Below are 23,094 nucleotides of genomic sequence, written 5' to 3'. Positions count from 1 at the left end.
CTCAATGACATGCAACAAATCTGTACCAATGATGTCAAAAAATGCCAGATAGAACTCAATAGTCTAGCCATCTGGTCCAGGGCTCTTGTCCTTTTTAAACCATTTTAATGTGGCCTCCAGCTCCTCTAGGGTGACCTCCTTCATTAGATCTATGCCCTCTTCGGCCTCCACGAATCGAGGAAAATATTGGGCCACTCTGATTATTTCAGCCAAATTAGCGTCCCTGGGAGCACTGTATGCTTTTTTGAAGTGTGTTGTGGCCAGTGCAGCCAGTTGAGGGAAGGTGTTAGCAATATGTCCCTGTTCATCTTGTAGCTGCCAGATGGTATTGATTGCCTTCCTCCCATTTGCGAACTTGTGATAGAATTTGGTATTAGCATCACCTTCCCGCATCCATATAGCTTTTTCAAACTCAGTCAACTCGAGTTCTATTTGTCGAAGGGTATGGTCATCTTGTGTTCTTTTGTGATGTGCCCAATTCTTTGACAATGTCTTCAACTCAAAGAGGTTATTAACAAAGCCCTCTGATAAATTTCCTCTAGCCCCAGGAGGATTTGCTTTCCAAAAATCAGTAATCATGCTGATGTAAGAGGTTTATTTGAGCCAGGCAGAGCAGAATTTATATGGTCCCTTGGGCTTTGCTCTGCCCCCATCCAATTCCATATATATAGGCAGGTGATCCGAGATCCCTCCAGATCCGACCCATTGCCTAATGAGAAGTCCTAATTCCATAACAGTCTCCTTGACTAGGAAGCGGTCCAGTCTCCTAGCCAAACCATTCTCCCCAGTCTGATTATTTCTCCAAGTAGCTTGGATCTTGGCAGGAGGGATGTCGATCAAATGAAAAGACTCCAGAATGTTTAAGAAATAATCTGAGAGAGGGTCTCTCTGAGCACGATGGCCCCAGGACTCTGAGTGTCCTATGGAGAAGTTGAGATCTCCTCCAAGAATGAGATGATCTATAGAAAATAAAGTCGAGCCTAGGAGATGTTCCCAAAATTCAGGCCTATTATGGCATGGCCCATATATGTTGATGATTCTGAAGGACATTCCTAGGTCGGCAGAGTGGATATCCGCTCCAATGAATCCAGCTCCTCCCCAGCTAGAGAGTAACTTGATAGAACGGGTATTGTATCCCAAGGCTAGGCCCCCAGATCGTCCATGAGCATCCAGACCAGTAAATTTCCATCCAGGAAGCATATGCTCAAGGGAAAGGGAAATATTCACAGCAGGACCGAGGGTTTCCTGTAAAAAGATGAGGTCCAGCAAGTCGGTGCCAACTAACCGACGAAAAGCTAGTTTTTTCTCAGGCCTAGCCAACCCTCTACAATTAAAGGACATAATCTTCATGGTGGGGGTTCTGAGGGGGTTTCTTTGGCTCTAAGGACCCCAGGAATGGTGGACTGAATACCCAATGCAATTTCATCGCCCGCTTGTGATCATGCTATAGAGAGGGAAGAGGGTTGACCTCGATGAAGTTTAGGGGGAGGAGGGGAGGGGATAATGTCAAGTCCGACATGATCCAACACCTGTTTCTTGGCCTTTGAGCGAGTGAGGTACCCAGAAGGAGGAGCAGGTGTGGAGGATGAGGGTGGTGAAGGGGGGGAAATGGCAGTGAAGGGGGGGTGTGAGAGATGGAAGGGCAAGGGGGTGCAATGTCACAATTTATCTAAGCAGTAGCAGCCATTGGAATTGCTGAACCCGAACCCAAAGAAAGACTAGATAATAAGATATCATGAATATGAGAGAAGCAGTGAGAGGGTACAAAATGTGTGAGATTCTTACCCGATGTATTAGAGTCTCTAGATGCTGCCATGGATGGACCAGGTTGCAGAGGAGGTGGACGGTGAGGAGGTTTGCCCCGCTTCTTCTGGGTGGTCTGTGTAGGTGTCGTAGCCAAACCCTCAGTGCTAGTCAGTGTATCCATCCTCTCCATAGAGGATACTGTGTTCCGAGGTTGTTCCTCATGTACCCTAGGTTGTTCCTCCTATACAGGTTCCCCATGAATCCGTTCCTCCTGCTCCTCTGGTTCCTGACGAGTAGCCCTCCTGAGCGACCCACCATTGAGGGGGAAGTCTTTGAAAAGATGTCCCACTTTGTGGCACCTCCTGCATCTGAAGGGGACGCCCTCATAATCCAAAAGCTGTCGCCTGGTAGTATTTCTCCATTGAATGTTAATGTGCTCCAGAAGTCCATCCGAGAGGTCAAGATGCACCAGAATCCTAGCAAAAGCCATACGCCCAGTAGTTTGAAAGGAGGCATCAAATGTGAGATAGGTTCCAATAGCGTCCCCGATCCGCTTGAAGATGTCTTCCGTCCAAAAAATGGAAGGGTAGCCCCGGGAGGTGAACCCAAATTGGCCCAACATCGACCCTCTCAAGCTCAGGATCGAACATTGGCGTCCATCGTCTGAGAAGAACAGGGGCTTGGTCAATGTGCCAAACAGTGGAGAGAACCCAGTTGGTATGTGCCAAGCAGGTGAACCGCAGCGCGAACCATCCCTTGACAAAAGTCTGTACTCTAGGGGGGTCCTTTAGATGGTGGCCCCAAACCTCCATCGTCCATTTCTGTAGTCTCTCCACACTGTAGTGCCTGCCTCGAACTCGCCCCACAAGAAGTTTTGGAAGCTTCAATGTTTTTCTTGCACAAAAGCAGCTTGTCGATCACAGCTTGATGCATTCCCCTCATAGGCTAATCACCCGGACTTAGTCCAGCTGCAGGCTGAGCAACTCCCCCAAGAAATTGCGTAATTCTGGAGGGAAACCAACCTTCCCTTCAGAAATTGCGCAATTCTTACTGGCAACCTGTTGGGCTCAAGAATTGTGCAATTCTAGCAGTCAACACTCAGTGAAAATTGCATAATTTTCCCTAGCAGGGCTGCTCAACCCAGAATTTGTGGAAATATGGGTAGCAGTTAGCTTCTCTACTCAAAAATTGCGCAAATCTCCTAGGCAGTGAGCCTAGCTCTCAGCGATAAATGCACATTTTCTCCCAGCAGTTGAGCAGTGTCTTGCATGTGCAACTGAGTTGACCGATTCCCTCCAGGACTAAGAAAATTTGACTTGCATGCATTGGCTTCTTCTCCCAAGGTAGCATGCAAAGGAATCCCTTGTTTCAGGGATCTATTTTTAGCAGTTGGAGGGCACATGCAAGGATCATTTCAGAAACCTCCCACCAAGTGTCGCTTTCCCTAGATTTGTGGCATGCGCGCCATAAACTCAATGTTGTCAAAAATCATAAATCAGACGCCACAGAGCTCATTTTTCATATCAACCTTGTAGCTTTGACATCCCACATCACATCTAGGAGTAGTTGGCACATTCAGCTCAGCTGTTTTGGGGTAAGGCCACTTTCCATTCCTTGTGTTGCATTTCTCTCACTTTTTGTGTTTTCGCTTGGGTGAGTACTATTTTCTCAATTTCTTTGAATGCTTGTTGTCACTTACATGTATACTAGCTTGTCCTAACACCGTTTCAGTTTAATTGCTATCTCACTACCTCCGCATGCATGAAACTGTTTTGCACGAACGGTCGCCAATTTGGCGACTCGCTTCACCCACATGCATGTTGATCTATTTATTGAATATTTCATTCAATGTTTGTATGCACGATAAATCACTTTTGCTTTCACTCAGTATCACAATGCATTCATACTCACATTCATTTTCAGTTGCCTGTCGGGGAGTCTGGGAAACCTTGGCCCAGACTCTGCATCACCAAGAGCCTCACCAAGAAAACATTGTCCAATCCTGAGAGGGAAGGCTCTGTCTTCCTCTCAAGAAATGTGCATTTCTACCCAGACACTGTCCTCCAAGAATGTTTTGCGTATATCTTAGGGACAGTGACTGCTGGCCCAGAAAATTGCGTAATGCAGTCACTAAGCCTGCAACCATTGCCAGCTAAGATTGCACACTGCACAATTCCAGTAGTTAGAAACCATACTGGACTATGCATTGTGTAGCTCCAATAGTCAGTCAGTCTACCAACAACTCAAATTGTGCCTTGCACAGTCTTGGCAATCAGTCTCCCGACCCCCTGGCCAAAATTTCACAACCTTCTTGATCAGTCACAAAGGTATGTTGCAACTTAGTTCTCAAGTTCATGTTGGTTTTCCATTGACAGATTGCTTGCCATGAGTGTTTCCATGTCTCCAAGTATTGCAGTTGTTCATCTATCTCTTAGCAGTGAAGGTACAATGGTTTCCAAGAGAGCAGATTCGAAGACACTGTTCAGAGCACACCTAGAGATGCAGTCGATCAAATGTCTATGAGCTTACCCACTCATGAGATATCAAGTTGCACGTAGAAACGGAAATCAAGATATGACAATAGCAACATCACAATGAGCAACATCATGAACAACAGTTGAAGGTAGAATACTGAATGCAACGAATGCAAGAGGAAGCTTGTTGACAACACAGAGGCGGAACAAAGTTGCAAGCTCACACATATCCACTGATGATGAAAGCAACTTTGGAAACTCTGGCTATGAGGTGATGACATGACATGAAGATTGCGTGAAGGCAGAGAATGGAACAAAGAAGGAGTTGCATGTGCTGAAGCAACAACTCAAGGAAGAACATGAATCTTCACAGACAGACAAATGAGTTGCAGTAGGAACATGAACAACAGTGGGCACAACATGCACTCATGGATGAAACTGTGCCCGTACAAGTTTTAGATATATCCCAACAACTGGCACAGAGCGGACATGGTGAGCAGTGTTGTCGATCACATACAAGGGATTCAACAACATGCATGTCATTGTACGCATGCATGTGATCCAACCCATTCATCACACTCACCAAGGCGAAGACAAGAAGCAATTCGAATTGGAGCTGAACATGTACTTCAGCAAGTTGATGCCCATGACCACTAACACACACTTGAAGATCAACACAGACACTATGCATCATTGTGTGCCGGTCCAACCTCACCCGAGAAGACCATGCACATGTTAGCAAATGAGTTGGATGAAGGAGCTAAACCAATGCACTGGTTGCAACAGAGGCAAGATTTTGCTTCAGCAAGATGTCACCATGGGGTGCATGCACACCATCATAGATGACCAAGCTTGCATCAGCTCACCACCTTCACCATCACAAGAATGTCAAAGACTTGGTCTCATCACAATGGACCGAGTGCCAGTGATGTCTTGCATGGCTTGCTTAAGCCATTTTGTCTCACATGGGAACATGTGCACTGTAATGTTAAGTCATGTCAAGTGTAAGTCAAGTGTCAATATTTTGATGTAATAGTCATAGAGTAGGTGAAGAGTCATGAGGGTAGTTGAATGGTCACAAAGGGGAATGTCAAGGGTCACCCCACCCTTTGCTATAGATAATCCCTCATAACTCATTGTATGGGATTTTGGTCAGCCAAGCTTCCGATAAGACTATCTTGGAGAGAGCTTGGACAATATTGTAACGTGCCTTGGCTTCTCCATTGCACAGAGCTAGTTGATCTCTTTGGAGGAGCAGGTGGATGTGGTTGTAACATTCCACTGATGGAGCTAGCGGGTTTACATGGATGTATTGTATGACTGGAACTTACACTTCTTAATAAAATAGAGCCAACACATTTTCATGCATATGTTGTTATTGTAGTTGGACTATTCCGGTTGCTGTAGCAATGTATGTTGTTTAACTTACGTAGTTGTGTATGAACTATTTTGTATGCAATTGTATGAATCTTGTTGCAAATGTGTTGTTGGTTTAACCATCACTTTGGATTGACAACTGACTTCCTTTCCATCTTGTGATGCATCTTCGCTCATGTGTTCCCTTCCCATCTGAGTACTGTTACAGGTTGCCAAGGGGTGCACTCATCTCAATCCACATGTGTTATAACCTCTCATGCACCTTCCTTGACTCATTGCATCTGTCACACCCTTGCTACCAACAGACTTATCTTACTTGCCTCCGTGCGAAATCGTGGTCAAGGCATTGCTATACGACCCACTGTTGGGAATCCTACACCAAACGGTCTGAGTTTTAATTGGGACATCTTACTGGGGTGATCCCATTAACATGTTGGTGGGTCTAGCACTGTTAACAGAAAGACACCTCCACTGAAATAGGCTTTAGAGGTAATGGTAAGAGTTTTCTCTTTCCTTAAAAAATCTGACACTGATGACAAATTGAAACCTTTTTACAAATGTCAGCGAACAAAGTAGGCCAATAGAAACCAACTCTCAAGATTTTCTTTGATGTGGTTTTCTAGTAAAGATGTCCTCAATAGTCACCTTGATTAAATTCTTCCATTATCTTATCTGCTTCATCCTTCAATAAACAATTTAATAAAATTCTTCCAACACCCTTCCAATACAAATCTTGATCTAAAATGCAGAACTTCACAACTTTCAGTGTGAAAAATATTGCCTTGGTTTTTGTCAAACCAGGTGGAGCTTGTAAATTCTGTAGAACATAAACAATATATGTATACCAGGGAGAAGTAACACATTTTTCTTAAACTTTTGGAGTCGCCATATCCTCTTTTCATCAAGAGAAGCTATAAATTTGATGTCTAATGCATGAAAATCTGACTCAACCATTAATTTGGTTAATCCTTGACCTTTGATAAGTTTTGTGGGCTTTATTTCCATGTCATACTCCAAAATTATTGCTATCCATTTACCCATTTTTCCATCTGGATCAGTCTGAGTAAGGATGTCCTTTACTACTGCACTTGGAACATAAGCAACTATATGAGAATGTAATATATACACTCTCAAATCCTTCAAGGCCTTTACTAAAGCAAAAGATTTCTTTTCCATGATATTATACTTCAACGAAGCATCTCTTAAAGCTCTGCTAAAAAATGCTATAGGTTCATGTCCCTCCTGGGCTTTCTGTAATAATACTGCTGCAATGGTATATTCTAAAGCAAGGTAAAAAATCATGAAATATTTAGTATAATCAGGACTAATAAAAATAGAAGCATAGGTCAAGTCTATATTTACATCACTGAATGACCTCTTGGCCTCAACATTCCATTTGATTTCATTTTTTAACCATATTTGTGATAACTCTTAAGATTTCGGCTAAACTCAAAATATACCTCAGAAATTTTACTCTACCAATGAAAGGTTGCACTTCTTTTTTGTTCCTAGGTGAATCAATTGTCATAATAGCTTCAATTCTACTTGGGTCAATTCAGATACCATCTTTTGAAATTATGTGACCAAGTAGTTTACCTTCGTCTAAGCCAAACAAAGATTTCTTAGGATTCAAGGAAATACCAAATTTCCTACATTTCTCAAAAATTCTTTTTAAATGAAAAAAATGATCCTCATCAATTTTGAAGAACACAATGATGTCATCTAGACATATCACTATAAATCTATCCTTTATAAAATCAATATCCATATATCTCTGAAAAGTTACTCCTACATTTATAAGCCGAAAGGGCATCTTCACATACATGAAGGTTCCCCATGGTGCTGTAAAAGTTGTTTTATGTTGATCATCTGGATGCACAAGAATTTGGTTGTAACCTGAAAAACCATTAAGCAATGAATATTTGCTAGAATCAACTACCTTCTGTAGGATATGATACATTTTCGGTAAATGTAGTTATCTTTGAGAGAAACTTTATTTAAGTTTTGAAAATCCACACAGAATCTTATTTCCCCAGCCCTTTTCCTCGTTTGTACAAGATTTGATAGCCATTTAGAAAACCTCAAAGGTACAATAATTCTAGCATCGAAATTTTTTCTTACCTCTTTTTCAATCAAAGGTAACAGAACATAATTCACTCTTCTTAATTTCTATTTGAAAGGTTTCTAGTCTTATTTGATGGGAATAATATTCTGAATAATGTTGGTATCATAGGCTTTTAAATCTTTGTATCCCCATGAAAACACATCAGAGTATTCTTTCAATAGATTAATGTATTTCTATTTTTTTTTTTTTTTTTTTTTGAGGAGGTAAAGACTTGGAAATATTTACAATTTTTGGATTATCCTCAGTCCCTACATTAAAGTCCTCAACTTCGGCTCCCACAGGTTGCATCTTGGGCTTTTGAGCCACATCATTAAAATCAAATAGTTCTTCTAGTGGCACCAAACCCCTTGGTAACACATTATCTTTTAACTGTAAGATTTCAAATTCTTCTGGGTCCACACTGACCTGGTTCACCACAGTTCCATTTTTATCCTTTTCTGCACTATTTTTTGTATCAATATGCACATTCTCAAATTCTCACTTTAACTGCAATTTTTTTTCTACTTGTTTGTCACTGCCAAACACTTGCCAATATATAATGTTATCAGGGACAACAGGTCTATGTTTCACTTCAATCTCATATTTTTTGTTTGGATAGAAAGGAATTTTACATATTCTGGCAGAGGTAGCTAATGCATCAGCTAAGATAGTCTGATTTCTAGGAATCAAAGACAACTGATATTCTAGAAAATACTCCAAAAAATCCAAAACAACATTTTTGTAGGCCCTTAACCTAGGATGTTTAGCTGAATACTCACCTTTAATATGATTTATGATGAGTTCTGAATCACCATGTACTAAAATCCTTTTAGCTCCTGACCTCTTCAAAACCTGCAATCCTAAAATTAGTGCCTCATACTCAGCTATATTGTTAGTGCATTGGAAATTAAGCTTGTAAGAATATGTCTTTGATATGCCTATTTTTTAGTTTAAGACCCAAACACCAACCCCTGCTCCTTCCTTGTTGGCTGCTCCATCAAAATCCATATTCCAAAGGGATTCATCCTCTTCATCTATGATTTCAGTCTTAAATTTCACATCCTCTGTTTTGCTTAATTGACTTTTCATATCTGACACTTGTTCTTCTAAACATATATCATTATATAGAATGAAAGAGTCCATGTCTAAATGCACAAAATAAAGTGGGTAATTATTAGGTTTGTCTTGGTTGCTTACCATATATTTCATCAATGTTTCCCTGTACAATCTCCTATGTTGACCAAAGACAGGAATAGTTGCATATGTCATGTCCATTTGCAACGTACCCTATAATCCCCCCCCAACCAAGATATTGACAAGAACATTCCATATTTAAGAGATATATCAGCCACAACAATATCCATGACCACACTCTTTGCTGGGATTTGGGCCAGAGTTACACATAAATCCTTGATGATACCTAAGCATCTTACTTTGCTAGAATCAAAAGAGTAAAGGTCTTTATACGGTCTTGTTATATCTAATACTAGGTTTTCCATAATGACTCTAGGCATGAGATTATTCGAAGCCCCAGAATCCAACATGGTATTGTGCAAAATGAAGTAATGTATGTTAAGACTATCATAGAATGGTGGCACATTACCATCTTGTGATTTCCCTTCAAATTTAGGTCCAAATAATAATTTAGGTTGGTCATGACTTAATTTAATTGTAGATGTTCCCTCCTCTATCTTTAGTGCTTTTATGACTTGATTTCTATACACATTATTTTTAATCAGTTCAGTCAGAGGAACATAAATTTTAACCTTGGATAATTCATTTTCAATACTGAAAGAAGGTTGAGGCTTTTCTACTTCTTTAATACTTACATCTTGTTTTTGAGGTACCTCTTTTAGGGTGCCATGTTTTGAATGGCTTGTAGAAGGCGTGTCAACTTGAATCTTCTTGGGAGGGTTTGCTGCAACCTTTTTAATTCTCAAATTATACTGTTTTCGTACTTCCATAATAGCATTTGTATATCCCCTTTTATAATCATCTGATTCTGCAGGGATGACTTCTAGATGTGATAACAAGAAGAAATCTTGTTCCTCTTTGGTTAAGAAAATATTATTTATTTCTCCTTCCCCAAAAATATTAATCTGATTCTCTTCAAGCTCATCAACTAATTCATTTTCTTCATCTGCATAATTCTCCTGAAAAGGAGGTCTAATTTGTTGTTGATCTGTTGGGGCTCTTTGCTCTCTTTGTTTAATTTGGGGTTGGTTCCTTCTAAAGTTAGGATTTCTGATTTGTGGACCCCCTTGTGGTTCTCTTGGTGGAACTCTATCAATTAAACTTATCCTTTCCATCATTTTAACTAAGGTGTCTAACTTGGCATCTGATGAAGAAGAAGAAGGTTCTTCTTTAATAGTCACCCTTCTTTCAACCTTTAACTTTTCTCTTTTGGCTAACAAATTTTCTTCTACACTAACAGCATTTATTTTCATTTCTTCTAAGGTAGCGACATTCATTTCTGTCAATTAATAAGCCATATCAAAATCAAATCCATATGGAAATCAGATTAAATCTAGTCCTAGTGGAGGTTGTATTGCTGTTGGAATATAATTGTAAATATTGTTAAATCTAGTGCAATAATCCTGAACTGTTTCACTTGGAGCTCTCCTTATACTTTCATACTTTGAAAGGATATGCAGAGGATTATTTTTAACTTCCCATCTTGAAAGGAAACTTCAGTGAAATTATTGTAGATCTACAATGCTACTAGCTGGTAATCCCTTAAACCATTTTCTAAATTCCCCTACCAAAATTTGAGCAAAGAGCCTCATTTTCACATCATTATAATCAAATTCTTCTAAGTCTGAGAATTCATTCATTTTTCTATGTGTTGTTGTGCTGTGATAGGCCCAATGATATCAAATTGGGGTATACGTTGTGCATAATTCTGTGGTATGGAATTCAACTTTGCTGGTAAAACCAAAGGGGCATAATGAGCTGCCATGACTGGAATATGAGAGGAGGATGAAACTGCAGTTGTGCTTGATGTTAGGGGTGATAAATAAGGTAGAATTACGACTTGATGAGTTGGTATAAAAGGAGTTTGGATGGGAGATGAAATGGGAACAATAGTGAAAAGATAAACCACAGGAAGGGTTGATGATGAGGAAAAAGAAGTAAAGGTAGTTTGTTGACCTGTGAATGGTTTCTGCGCAGCCTGATTCAATTTAGTCACCAAATATTCAATTAAACTATTATATAACATATTTATCGGAATCTGAAATGATAGACTGATGTGTTGAGATATAAGGTTTCAAAATATTTTTCATCGAAGATTGTCTCAGGGATAAAGCTTTCTAATTTGTCTTTGAAAATGCTATGCTCAAAGGGTAAGTCAAATTCAATATCCTCAATAGTTATAAAACTTTCTCGAAGTGAATTAGCTCTTGGAAAAGGATTATTTCTTGCTTGGTTCTCTGTAAAACTCTTCTTCCTAATCAACTTCTCAGGATTATTTACAATTTTAGGTGGGTTAGGATCTGGGTGGGATCTGGTGTAGATTATCCTGGGAGCTAGATCTTCAAATAAACTATTAAAATCTAGATATATGTACAAATTCTGGGTGGAAAATCAACCTAAATAGTTTCTACTTCACTGTCACCCATAGGAAATAGCTTTGGAACCCTGAAATCAATATTTACTAGGGAAATATTTTGTTTTTTTAGGTCAGTCCCTAGTATGGTCACCAAAATGTAAGCACTCCACAATTTTCCTAGGTTGAGGAAGAAAACTACAAAGGTAACCATAAACCATTTTTAAAGATGGGATCTAGTCCTTCCAGCTTCAGAGAGGGCTCTCTCTGTCTGATTTAGATTTCTGTTTTCAAGATCTTAGGCTAGCTATTAAAATTTGAGGTGGACTTTTCAAAAATTTGGTTGAAAAATGCTGGAAAAGTCCATTTGGCATGGAGTCATAAAATTTTGGGTAATAAATTACAAAAATGTCAGAGGAACTGTAGCAAGGTAGGGTAGGAAAGCTCTTGGATCTTATAGAGTGCTTGTGGTGTCAATGAGATGAATAATATTTAAGTTCAATTAAATATAGAGCATACACAGATGAATTATATACTTAATATTAGAAACAAAATGTTGATATTGTTAGCAAGACAAAGCATAGTATACTTAAGCAAATTCAGCCCTTAATCTTCTTGCAAAAATAAGGAGGGGAAAAAATATAGAAACTAAGAATTTTTTTTTTTTACATGCAAGAACACATCACCAGTTGCTTGACATGAGAATCCTGAAACAAACTTTCTCTGTATTTCTGTAAATTGATCACTTTGATTTCAATCCATGACTTATATTAATGTAAAGCTCCTTTATTCATACATAATCCAACCCTTACTAAGTCTTATTAAAAAATATTTATAGACTTTCTATTGAACTAACTTCAGATTCCAAAAAGGAACCGATTACAAAATGTCTTTTAACAAAATTACATATATTTCTAAAGCAAAATTAGAAAATAGGATTTTGGGACAAATTCGGCCATTTGTTGAAACTATGAAGGAAATTTGTTGTTGACTGTATTTATTTTCCTGCTCCTTCTCTTTGTTTTGTTGTCAGAATTGTAAAATTTATACTTATGCTTATTCGAACAATTCTAGTAACTAGTCCCATGACTGTTCACCTGGGATAGAAAAATTCCCATGTTTCTTAACCTTTCATCTACCTCAGTGTAAGTCTAAAAAGTTGGTTTATTAAAAAACAAATGATGAATCTCATGTTGAATATTTAAATCAAACTACAAGACCTCCAAAAAGGCTTCTCCAATGATAACTCCCTTTGCTTTTGTAAACTTAGATGCGTCTATAGCAATATTTCATAACTATTCCTGGTAATTTTTGAATGGAATCAATTTTCCATTAGAATTTATGAGAGTTGGAAGTCCTTTCTACTATAACAAAGAAAACTTCCTACTAAATCTTCTGACTTGTGGTTCCAATTCCTCGCACTTATTCTCCAATTGCACCATTAGATTCTTCTTAGTCAAAATTCTTTTGACTTCCATCACTATCTCTGTCTTGTCCTGAATGTTCAGCTCCTCAATATGATCTCTATTTTTGGAATTTAAGATTCTTATAATTTTTTGTGCTTCTTCGGGCCTATGCTCAATATCGAATTTGGTTTTTTCCACTATTTCTTTCACTTTATTGACCAATTCCTCTTGTTCCAAAATAATTTGAATTGATGGCCACAATTATGTAACATTTGCATTAATATTGTGCCAAATTTTGTGTTTGGCTTCTACCAACATATGTATAATTATAAACTGATCTTCATACTTCTAAGTTTGTTGAATCAATTTGAAATTCTTATGCACTTTTGCCAAGTATTCATTGTCTGCCTTAGTCTTGTCTTCTTCCATATTATAGAGTGTTGTTGTCAATTTATCCAATTCTTTATTTATTAACGATAATGTTGGAAATACTAAGATGGGAGGGGGGTGCAGTGAATCAATATTCCTTTCAATTAATATTATTATTAATCTTTTAGAGAATTAGTTAATCTTCAATTATTATAAGTGTTTGTACAATGATAGCAGTAAACAAAAGGGATACAAATGCACACAGTTTTTAAGGTGGAAACCCCCTCCGGGACAAAACCCACCTGAATTCTTTTCTAATAATTATTTAATCTTCAACTCCAATTGAAAATAAAGCTTCATCTTCCTAGAATCTAGAAAAACATTCTTATCCACCTCCCACTGGATGGATGCTCCAACACCCGAAATCCTTCAGTAGTAAAATGAACGGATGCCCCAACACCCAATGAGCTACAATTCACCCTAGCACCACCCTATCACCTTGAAGTTTTCACAGGATTGAACATATCGATGACATCATGCACCAACCTAACACCACCCTACCACCCTGTAGAAGAATAAAAAAGAATGGACTCTCGTACCAGGGAAAATGATCCACTTTACAATGATATAAAATGATGTAAAAGAAGAAGAAACAATAGACCATAACCGCAACCATGACACAACCACCTAATGATGATCCTAGACCTCCCGACACTGCCTCTTCAACTCTTACCAGACAGATATGTGTACAACTTTTACAATGATTCTTTTACAATGACTCTGTACAATGATACTTTTACAAAGACTGTATGCACTGTTGCCCACTTGAAGACTTCATGTGGTGAACTTATTGCTATTTTTATGCACTTCGATTTCTGCTCTTGTCATGCTACCCTTTCTCACTCTTCATAACATTATATTATTGCATTGAGTCTTCTCTTGATGAATATATAATACCTACAAAAGTCTTCAAAGAAATACCCATGACATGATAATAACAAAACTTACCTCATCTTGCAGAGCATATGTCAGTGCTAAACAAAAACAACAAATTAGAATACAAAGAACCTAATGCAATTAAGAGATGAACATTCATATATAGAATATGCTTACCTGGAGAATATCATTTTGCTGCATCTTTATCTTTGCTGCACTAGAAAGTTTGGTCCTTTGCACCCCTTGACAACACTTGATCTAGTTTTTTCTTGCCTTCTAGGAGCACGATATTGAATTTGATGTATCTATGTGATTTCATATCCCCAATATGTGATCTTTGGTCTTGTAGTAGCCCTCTGATTCTTCTTTCTAATTCCATAGGTTTGACCCAATTTGGATTCTTCAAGGCAAAGTATGCCCAATATCTCACATTGACCTAATTATGGACTAGTTCAGTAGATCAAACTTGTATAGAGTGCCACGTGTCACTCGTTCCTCCTTCGACTCTGCAATTGATACACAAAAAACTACAGTTTGTGCACAATCTGCTACTTTTTACAGAATTCCAATTTGCTTCTCAAAGAGAGAGTTATGACGATTTTCCAAGGTCACCTCTTTGATATGAAATTCGGGAGCCTGCAAAAACCTAACTTCCACAGATCATATCTCCGAAAATATAGCGAACCAAGATCTAAAAGTCGGTAACGACGTTCATCAGTATTTTAGTTCAAATGGGTTTAAATTTCATCATATAAGACTTCGCATCAATAACATTATAGTTAAAATGTCACAATCACTCCTTTTGGAGGATATATGAGATTTCTTTTTATAGAGTTGAGAGGGGCTTCTATAGAGAATGTTGGAGGGATTTTAGAAGATTAAAAAATTATTAATTATTGAATATTCAATGAAAAAAATCAATGATAAATGCCATGCCACAACCCATGGGGTTTTATCCCACTAATTGGGGTTACTAACTTCAATCTTGAATAACTTACAAACTATGAGGAATTACAAGGAGAGCTATATACCAATAGAAATATGTTTTTGAGTAGAGTATTCCTATAATGGTTATGAGACAAGAAATCATGAATGATGATGCCCAATGTGCCATGGAATTTTAGTGTCATCCTTGGTGTTGCTTGGGTTGACATCAATGACAACCTCAGATCATCGTTAAATCAACAATCTCCCCCTTTGGCATTGATGGAAACACAAGTACTCCCCTTGTGATCAAGGCACCTATTCCTACTGCCTTCTCTTCCCCTTTGACATCAATGGCAAAGGGTAACTTCCCCTGACACACAATTATCTTGCAGACATGTACACACTTCCACTCCCCCTTTATTATCTGAATAAGGAAAATCTAATGAGAACTTGGGAGAATCCCAAGCTTCTAGCGAAGATATTCAAATGCTTCACGAGGTAAAGGTCTAGTGAAGATATCAACGATTTGTTCTTTTGTACCAACATATTCAAGTTTGATATTCTTTTCAATGACTTATTCTCTAGTAAAATGATATTTGATTGGAATGTGTTTTGTTTTTGAATGCATGACAGGATTCTTGGAGATGTTGATGGCACTGGTATTATCATAGAAGATGGGAATAGGGTCACTAAATTGTACTTGAATATCTTGCAAAGTTTGTTTCATCCAAAGGACTTGAGTACAACAAGTTGCCGCTACAATGTATTCTCCTTCCGTTATAGATAATGAGATTGAGGTTTTTTCACTCAACCATGATACGAGACAACCACCTAGATAGAATGTTGCTCCACTAGTACTCTTACAATAAAAAACACTTCCTACCCAATTTGCATATGTAAAGGCCTGAATAATGATATTTTTTCCTTCAAATATCAAAGAATTATTTTGACAACAATAATATGTGATTCTTTTGGTGTTGCTTCGAATCCACATCGTCAAATGAGTCGTCTATGCTCAATTTGTAACCTTTTACCATCGGAGTAAGGACGAGTTTGCAATCTTCCATTTTGAATTTCTTGAGCATTTCCTTGATGTACTTGGCTTGACATATAAATATTCATTTCTCTTGCTGAGATATTTGAAGCCCTAAGAAGTATGTCAACTCATCAAGTAAAGACATATCGAACTCACTTTTCATATTTGTAGCAAATTTCTTACTTAGTCGATCATCATTGGTACCAAATATTATATCATCCACATATACCTCAAGATTGTTAAATTATCTTTATTTATTTGTACGTAAAAATTGCTATCAATAGTACCTTTCTTGAACCCTTGTTGATGTAGATATCCATCAAGACGATCGCACCATGCTTTGGGAGTCTACTTGAGACCATACAGAGCCTTCTTTAACCTGCAAACATAGTCTTCTTTTTTCTGGTAGTAGAAAACCTTCAGGTTTTTCGATGTAAACTTCTTCTTCTAATTCGCCATTCAGAAATGCTAACTTAACATCCAATTGGTAGAATTTTATTTTTCTTGAAAATGCATAGGCGAGAAACATCCAGATGGCTTCCATTCTGGAAATTGGTGCAAATGTTATGTCGAAATCAATTCCCTCCACTTGTGCATAGCCTTTGCAAACCAATCTTGCTTTGTTTCTGGTAACCTCTCCATCTTCATTCAATTTGTTCCTGAACAATCATTTAGTCCCAAAGGCATCTTTATGTTTTGGTCATGGAACTAATTCCCAGGTGTTATTCTTCTCGATTTGATCCAAATCTTAATTCATAGCTGCTACCCAATGTTCATTCTGGCTGGCTTCCTCAAAACTACTACACTCAAAGGTTGTTAGAAAAGAAATGTGAGCTTGTTGTGATGAACGAAGCTGTCGACCTTTTCTTGTTCCAATTCCTTCATTTCTATCACCAATGACTTGATTTTATGGATGTTTCTTTTGAATCTATTCTTTTGTTCTCTTTGGAGGAGCTTCTTGTTGTTGTTCTTGTATATCTTGTTGATCATTATTTACTTCTTCCTGGTTGACAGTTGCTTCTTGTTCTAGAATTTTCTATGCACCTTTTTCAGTCTCTGTCTCAAGTTTCAAAGATTCTAGATCCTCATCATTATTCATTAGAACACCATCTTCATCAAATGTAACATTTATGCTCTCCACTATCTGTTTTCATCTTAGATTATAGCATTTATAGGCCTTTATTTTGCGTGACTAACCAACAAAGATACCTTTATCAACACATGATTCAAACTTACCCAACTTTTGATCTTCTTTTTATATAACATTTTCTTCTGAAGATTCTGAAATATTTTACATTAGCCGGTTTTCCTTTCCATAATTCATATGGGGTCTTGTTGCAATTATTTTTGAAAAGATTCTGTTGATAATGAAGACTGCCGTATCAATTGCTTGAACCCATAATTTTTCATCCAATTTTGAGTCCTTCAGCATTGTTCTACCCATTTCTTGTACGGTTCTATTCTTTCTTTTAGCAACTCCATTTTGCTGAGGTGTTCGTGCTGTTGAAAATTGTCTTTTTATTCCATTTTCGTCACAGTATTGCTGAAATAATTTGGAAGTGAATTCTCTGCCATTATTTGATGTTAGACGCTTTATTTTCAAATTAGTTTCATTTTTGACCAACTCCTTGTAGATCCTAAAGCACTCAAACGCTCCAGATTTTTTCTTTAGGAAACTGACGGCTGTCATCCTAGTATAGTCATCTATCATTAACATGAAATATAATTCTCCATCTAAGCATTTTTTTCTCATATGACCACATAGATTAGTATGTATCAATTCCAATGGATGTGATGCAAAATATTCTTTTGTTTTAAATCCGAATTTTGTTTGTTTTCCGTGCCAATAGAACTCACATAGTGTGTTGGAAGGTTTTGATATTTTCAACATTTCTCGTACTGCTTCCTTTTTGCTTATCTTGACAATATTGTCAAAGTTTCTGTGAGCCATTCATTTGTGCCACAACCAACTTTCATCTTCTTTAGCTAGTAGAAATGCTTTAGTTGCTTCATCCAGAACATATATGTCGTTTGGAGCTCCACTTGTTGTAGCCACAATTTTACCATACCTGCCTTTCCTGATTTCACATTTTGTGGAGTTGAATAGCATTATGTGTCTTTGATCACACATTTGTTCAACACTGAGCAGATTGTGATTCATGTTTTCAACCAATATAACATTCTTGTCTAGAGAATCTTTGCTTCCGAGACTTACGGTACTTGATCCTATAACATTTGAAGATCCATCATTTCCAAAGGAAATGGTTCCATCCTCCTTCTATTTCAGAGATACACATTTCTTTCTATCTCCAGTCATATGCATTGAGAAACTGCTATCAACATACCACACATCTTTGTTGTTTTGAGCCTTGAGAGCGGGAGAACAATTATCAGTCTTCTTCTTCTTCTATGTTCGTTCGTTATGTGGCTTTGAAGATTCTTCTAGAGGATTTTAAAGTCTGCAGTCTCTGGCTATGTGTCCAAATTTTTGACATTTGTAACATTTAATATTATTTCTTAAAATTTCAAATCTATTGATGTTTCGTTGAGCCCTGGGAGGTTCCTAGGTTATGTGCGACATTCTACAGCTTTATGACCAAATTTTCCACATGAATAACAATAGCCATGAAAAATATGTCGGTACATGGATGGAAATCTTCGTCGGGGAATTGTCTTCCAAGCCTGTTCTTGCGAATCTTTTCCAATGAAGTCTACATGCATGTCAGATCTCATAGGTTCATTGTATTTTGTTGTAGGAGGTCTTTCTTCTTCTTCTTTGTAAACGAGGCTAGTTCTCTCGTTGTAAGATCATTGATTGTTGATGAGTTCTTCCAACGTCCTTGAGCTATTGTCATAGTTTTGGACAGTGTTTCCCTTTTTCACTTCCTTATGCAGCGAGACTACTTCGGCTTCTAATGCTTCCCTTTCTCGGTTGCTTTCTTCTAACTTCTTTTGAAGTAACTCTTCAATACATTTGTGTTCTTCAACTTCAATTTTGAGACCTTGAACTTGTTCTTCAAGAGTATTGGAATGGATCTTCTCAACCTTGAGCTCTTTTATAAGCTTGATTTCCTCCTTAGAAAATTCTTCTATGGCCAACCCTTCTTCTCCATTGTTTGATACCTCTTGTTTATTGTGCTTGGCCATAAACAATAGTCTCTCATTGGCTTCTTCTTCACTGTCACTGTCTTTATCAGATGATGAGCTATCTTCTTTAGAGAGAAAATTCCTTTTGAATCCTTTCTTCTTGCCTTGTTTGTTGAATTTTTTAAATCCTTTCTAAGTTTCCTTTTGAGTTTCCATCACTTTTGTTCAGACATTTTTCTGCGAAATGTCCAACCTCACCATAACCGAAACATATCAATGGAAGATTACCTTTGAATTTTCCCTTACCAATTTTTAGTTTTCTCATAAAGTAAGCATATTCTCCATCTAAAAAACCTTCTTTATCATCTTCCTTTTCTTCAAACTTTCAAGTGTAGGTCTTTGCCTTTGAAGGTTGTTTGTCCTTATTGGTTTTCTTAGATGCAGCGAACGCAGTTTCTAGATGTGAAGTACACTATTCTTCATCAAGTCTCAATTCATATGTTATGAGAACTCCATGTAATTCCTCTTTGCTGAGTTTGGCCATATTTTCCCTGTATTCTAAGACCGATACCTTTGGGTTGAATCTTCCTGGTAATGTTCTAAGAATCTTTCGTATAATAGTCTTCTCGTTAGCAGGCTCTCCCAATCCTTCCAAAGTGTTGGTTATTTCATCAACGTGTTAGAAGTATGCAGAAATGTTGTCATCTTCTTTCATTCTAAGTTGCTCAAATATTGTTCTGTAGATTTGAAGCTTTGCTTCTTTGACATTTGAGTCACCTGCGTATACATTCTCAAGCTTGTCCCATACATTTTTGGCGGTTTTACAACCCAACACCTTATGATAAGTAGATTCAATAATTCCACTCATAATAATATTCTTTGTGTTTACATCATTTACCAAATTCTTCTTACTTTGTTCATCCGTGGTTGGTGTAAAGCCATTTTGAACAATGTCCCATACTTCGTAACCTTGCGCCAAGAGATAGACCTCCATTCTTCCTTTCTAGAGTGCATAATTATTTTCATTGAACAAAGGTACACCATTCTTGGTATGCTCCATGATCTCCTTCCAGTTGTTAAACTGCTATCGAGGGAACCAATCTCTGATACCAATTGTTGGAAATACTAATAAGGGGGGGGGGGGGGGGGGGTGGGTGAATCAATATTCCTTTCAATTACTATTATTATTAATCTTTCAGAGAATTAGTTAATCTTCAATTATTATTAGTGTTTGCACAATGATAGCATTAAACAAAAGGAACACAAATGCACACAGTTTTTAAGGTGGAAACCCCCTCCGGGACAAACACCATCTGAACGCTTTTCTATTAATTCTTTAATCTTCAACTCCAATTGAAAAGAAAGCTCCAACTTCCTAGAATCTAGAAAATCATTCTTCTCTATCTCCCACTAGATGGATGCTCCAATGTCCGAGATTTTTCAGTAGTCAACTGAACGGATGCCCCAACACCCTATGAGCTACAATTCACCTTAGCACCACCCTACCACTCTGAAGTTTTCACATGATTGAACCTGTTGGTGACTTCATGCACCACCCTACCACCCTGTAGAAGAATAAAAGAAGAATGGACTCCCGTACCAAGGAAAATGATCCACTTTACAATGATATAGAATGATGTAGAAGAAGAAGACACACTAGACCATAACCCCAACTATGACACGACCACCTAATGATGATCCTAGACCTCCCGACACTGCCTCTTCAACTCTTAGTAGATAAACAATTGTACAAATTTTACAATGATGCTTTTACAATGACTCTGTACAATGATACTTTTTAACCCCGTATAGAATTTACCTGCATATGAATTATAAAACACAGAAAATAAACAATGTGAGAGCATAACACATAAAACACATATACACAAAGATTTTCCCTTGGATCCCAAAATCGGGACTACCAGCTTGATTTTTCATTATGTTCCTTCGATATGTTACAATACATATATATACATGCCAAAGCATCCAATACTATGGACCGAAAACCATCGCGCCCAAAACCATGCACAAAACCATAGGTAGGTTCGCCCACGTAATATAAGGTCCAAATTTCTTTTTCCCGGAGGCGCTGCCCTGGACCCCGTAGAGGGGGGATACCCGCCCCCCTTAACCCCTGGACAGGGGGCTACCACCTCCCCTGTTACCGCCCTGCTGCGCAATCAACGCAACGAAGGGGGGGCGAATTAACCACCTGGTTAACTAGGGCATTTAGTCGTGGAAATAATATAACAAAACCCTTTAACCACCGGGTTAACTAGGGCATTTAGTCATGGAAATAATATAACAAAACCCTTTAACCACCGGGTTAACTAGGGCATTTAGTCGTGGAAATAATATAACAAAACCCTTTAACCACCGGGTTAACTAGGGCATTTAGTCGTGGAAATAATATAACAAAACCCAACACAGTGTTGTCCACTTGAAGAATTCATGTGGTGAACTTCTTGCTGTTGTTTTGCACCTTAATTGCTGCTCTTTCCATTAATACCTGTAAAAGTCTTCAAGGAAATACCCATGAAATGATAATAGCAAAACTTACCTCATCCTCCAGAGCATATGTAAGTGCTAAACAAAAACAAAAAATTAGAATACAAAGAACCTAATGCAATTATGAGATGAACATGCATATACAGAAGATACTTACCTGGAGCTTACCTCTACTGCATCATTTTGCTGCACCTTGCTCTTTTCTTCCCTAGAAATTCTGGTCCTTTGCACCCCTTGACAAAACTTGATCTAGTTTTTTTCTTTCCTTCTAGGAGCACAATATTGAATCTATTGTATCTATGTGATTTCAGATCCCCAATATGTGATATTTAGTCTCGTAGTAGCCCTCTGATTCTTCTTTCCAATGCCACAAGTCTAACCCGATTTGGATTCTTCAAGGCAAAGTTATGCCCAATCTTTCACAATGACCTAATAATGGACTGGTTTAGTAGAGAAAAGTTGTACGTCGTGCCACGTGTCAATGGTTCCTCCTTCGGCTCTAAAATTGATACACAAAAAAATATAGTCCATGCACTATCCGCCACTTTTTACAAAATTCCTATCTGCTTCTCAGAGAGAGAGAGAGTTATGACGATTTTCCCAAGGTCACCTCTTTGAGATGAAATTCGGGAGCCTACAAAAACCTAACTTCCACAAGTCATATCTCTGAAAATATAGTGAACCAATATCTAAAATTTGGTTGCGAAGTTCATCAGGATTTCCGCTCAAATGGGTTTTAATTTCAGAATCTAAGACTTTGCAGACATAAAATTATAGCGAAAATTCCACGATCACTACTTTTGGAGGACATATGAGATTTCTTTTTATAGAGTTGAGAGGGGCTTCTATAGAGAATGTTGGAGGGATTTTAGCAGCTTAAAAAATTATTAATTATTGACTATTCAATGAAAAAAATCAATGATAAATGTCATGCCACAACCCCATGGGGTTTTAGCCCATTAATTGGGGTTACTAACTTCAATCTTGAATAACTTACAAACCGTGAAGAATTACGATAAGAGCTATATACTGATAGAAATATATTTTTGAGTAGAGTATTCCTATAATGGCTATGAGATGAGAAACCATGAATGATGATGACCAATGTTCCATGGAAGTTTAGGGTCATCCTTGGTGCTTCTTGGGTTGACATCAATGACAACCTCAAATCATCGTTAGATAAACAAATAATTCCCTTAAAGCTTGAGATAGATTTTATGAGGAATCTGAAACTGATGGTTGTGTTGTTAGATGTGTTAAAGTACCTGTTGTTTATTTTCCTACTGTTGATGTTCCTGCTGCCTCCCATTTATCATTTTCTTTCGGTAATGCTTCCATGTCTTGTTCCATTTTCTAGATTGTAGCATTCTGTTCCACTACTATTGTGAACAACTCTCCTTTCTCCATCTCCAAACTTGTGACTTCCTTAGCCTAAGGGTGTTCAGTAGTTGGAAGTTTGAGTTGTTTCCTGAGAGCTTGAATGTCTGCATTCTTTTTCTTGATTATCTCCTTTGCTGCCTTGAAATCACTAGGATCATATCCTAGTTTAATAACCAAATCTTCCAAAGTATTGATTA

At 37.8% G+C, this 23,094-nt stretch overlaps 1 protein-coding gene across 1 annotated transcript; it reads right to left on the bottom strand.

Annotated features, from left to right (window-relative positions):
• Positions 1 to 594: 594 nt before the first annotated feature.
• Positions 595 to 1,350, bottom strand: LOC149181901 (uncharacterized). Its single transcript, XM_089414365.1, has one exon. The coding sequence runs from the start codon at positions 1,348 to 1,350 to the stop codon at positions 595 to 597; it is 756 nt and encodes a 251-aa protein (XP_089270491.1).
• Between the last annotated feature and the right edge of the window lie 21,744 nt (positions 1,351 to 23,094).

The sequence above is a fragment of the Pinus tabuliformis genome, chromosome 3_2 (assembly GCF_031772625.1).
Source record: "Pinus tabuliformis cultivar Carrire ecotype Pingquan chromosome 3_2, CPIR1, whole genome shotgun sequence".
In the NCBI taxonomy this organism is placed as follows: Eukaryota; Viridiplantae; Streptophyta; class Pinopsida; order Pinales; family Pinaceae; genus Pinus; species Pinus tabuliformis.
This window is presented reverse-complemented; position numbering and strand designations above follow the sequence as displayed.

Bases quoted from the DNA above. Each gene is read 5' to 3' on its own strand.
- LOC149181901 (XM_089414365.1), bottom strand. From the start codon at position 1,350: ATGAAGATTATGTCCTTTAATTGTAGAGGGTTGGCTAGGCCTGAGAAA.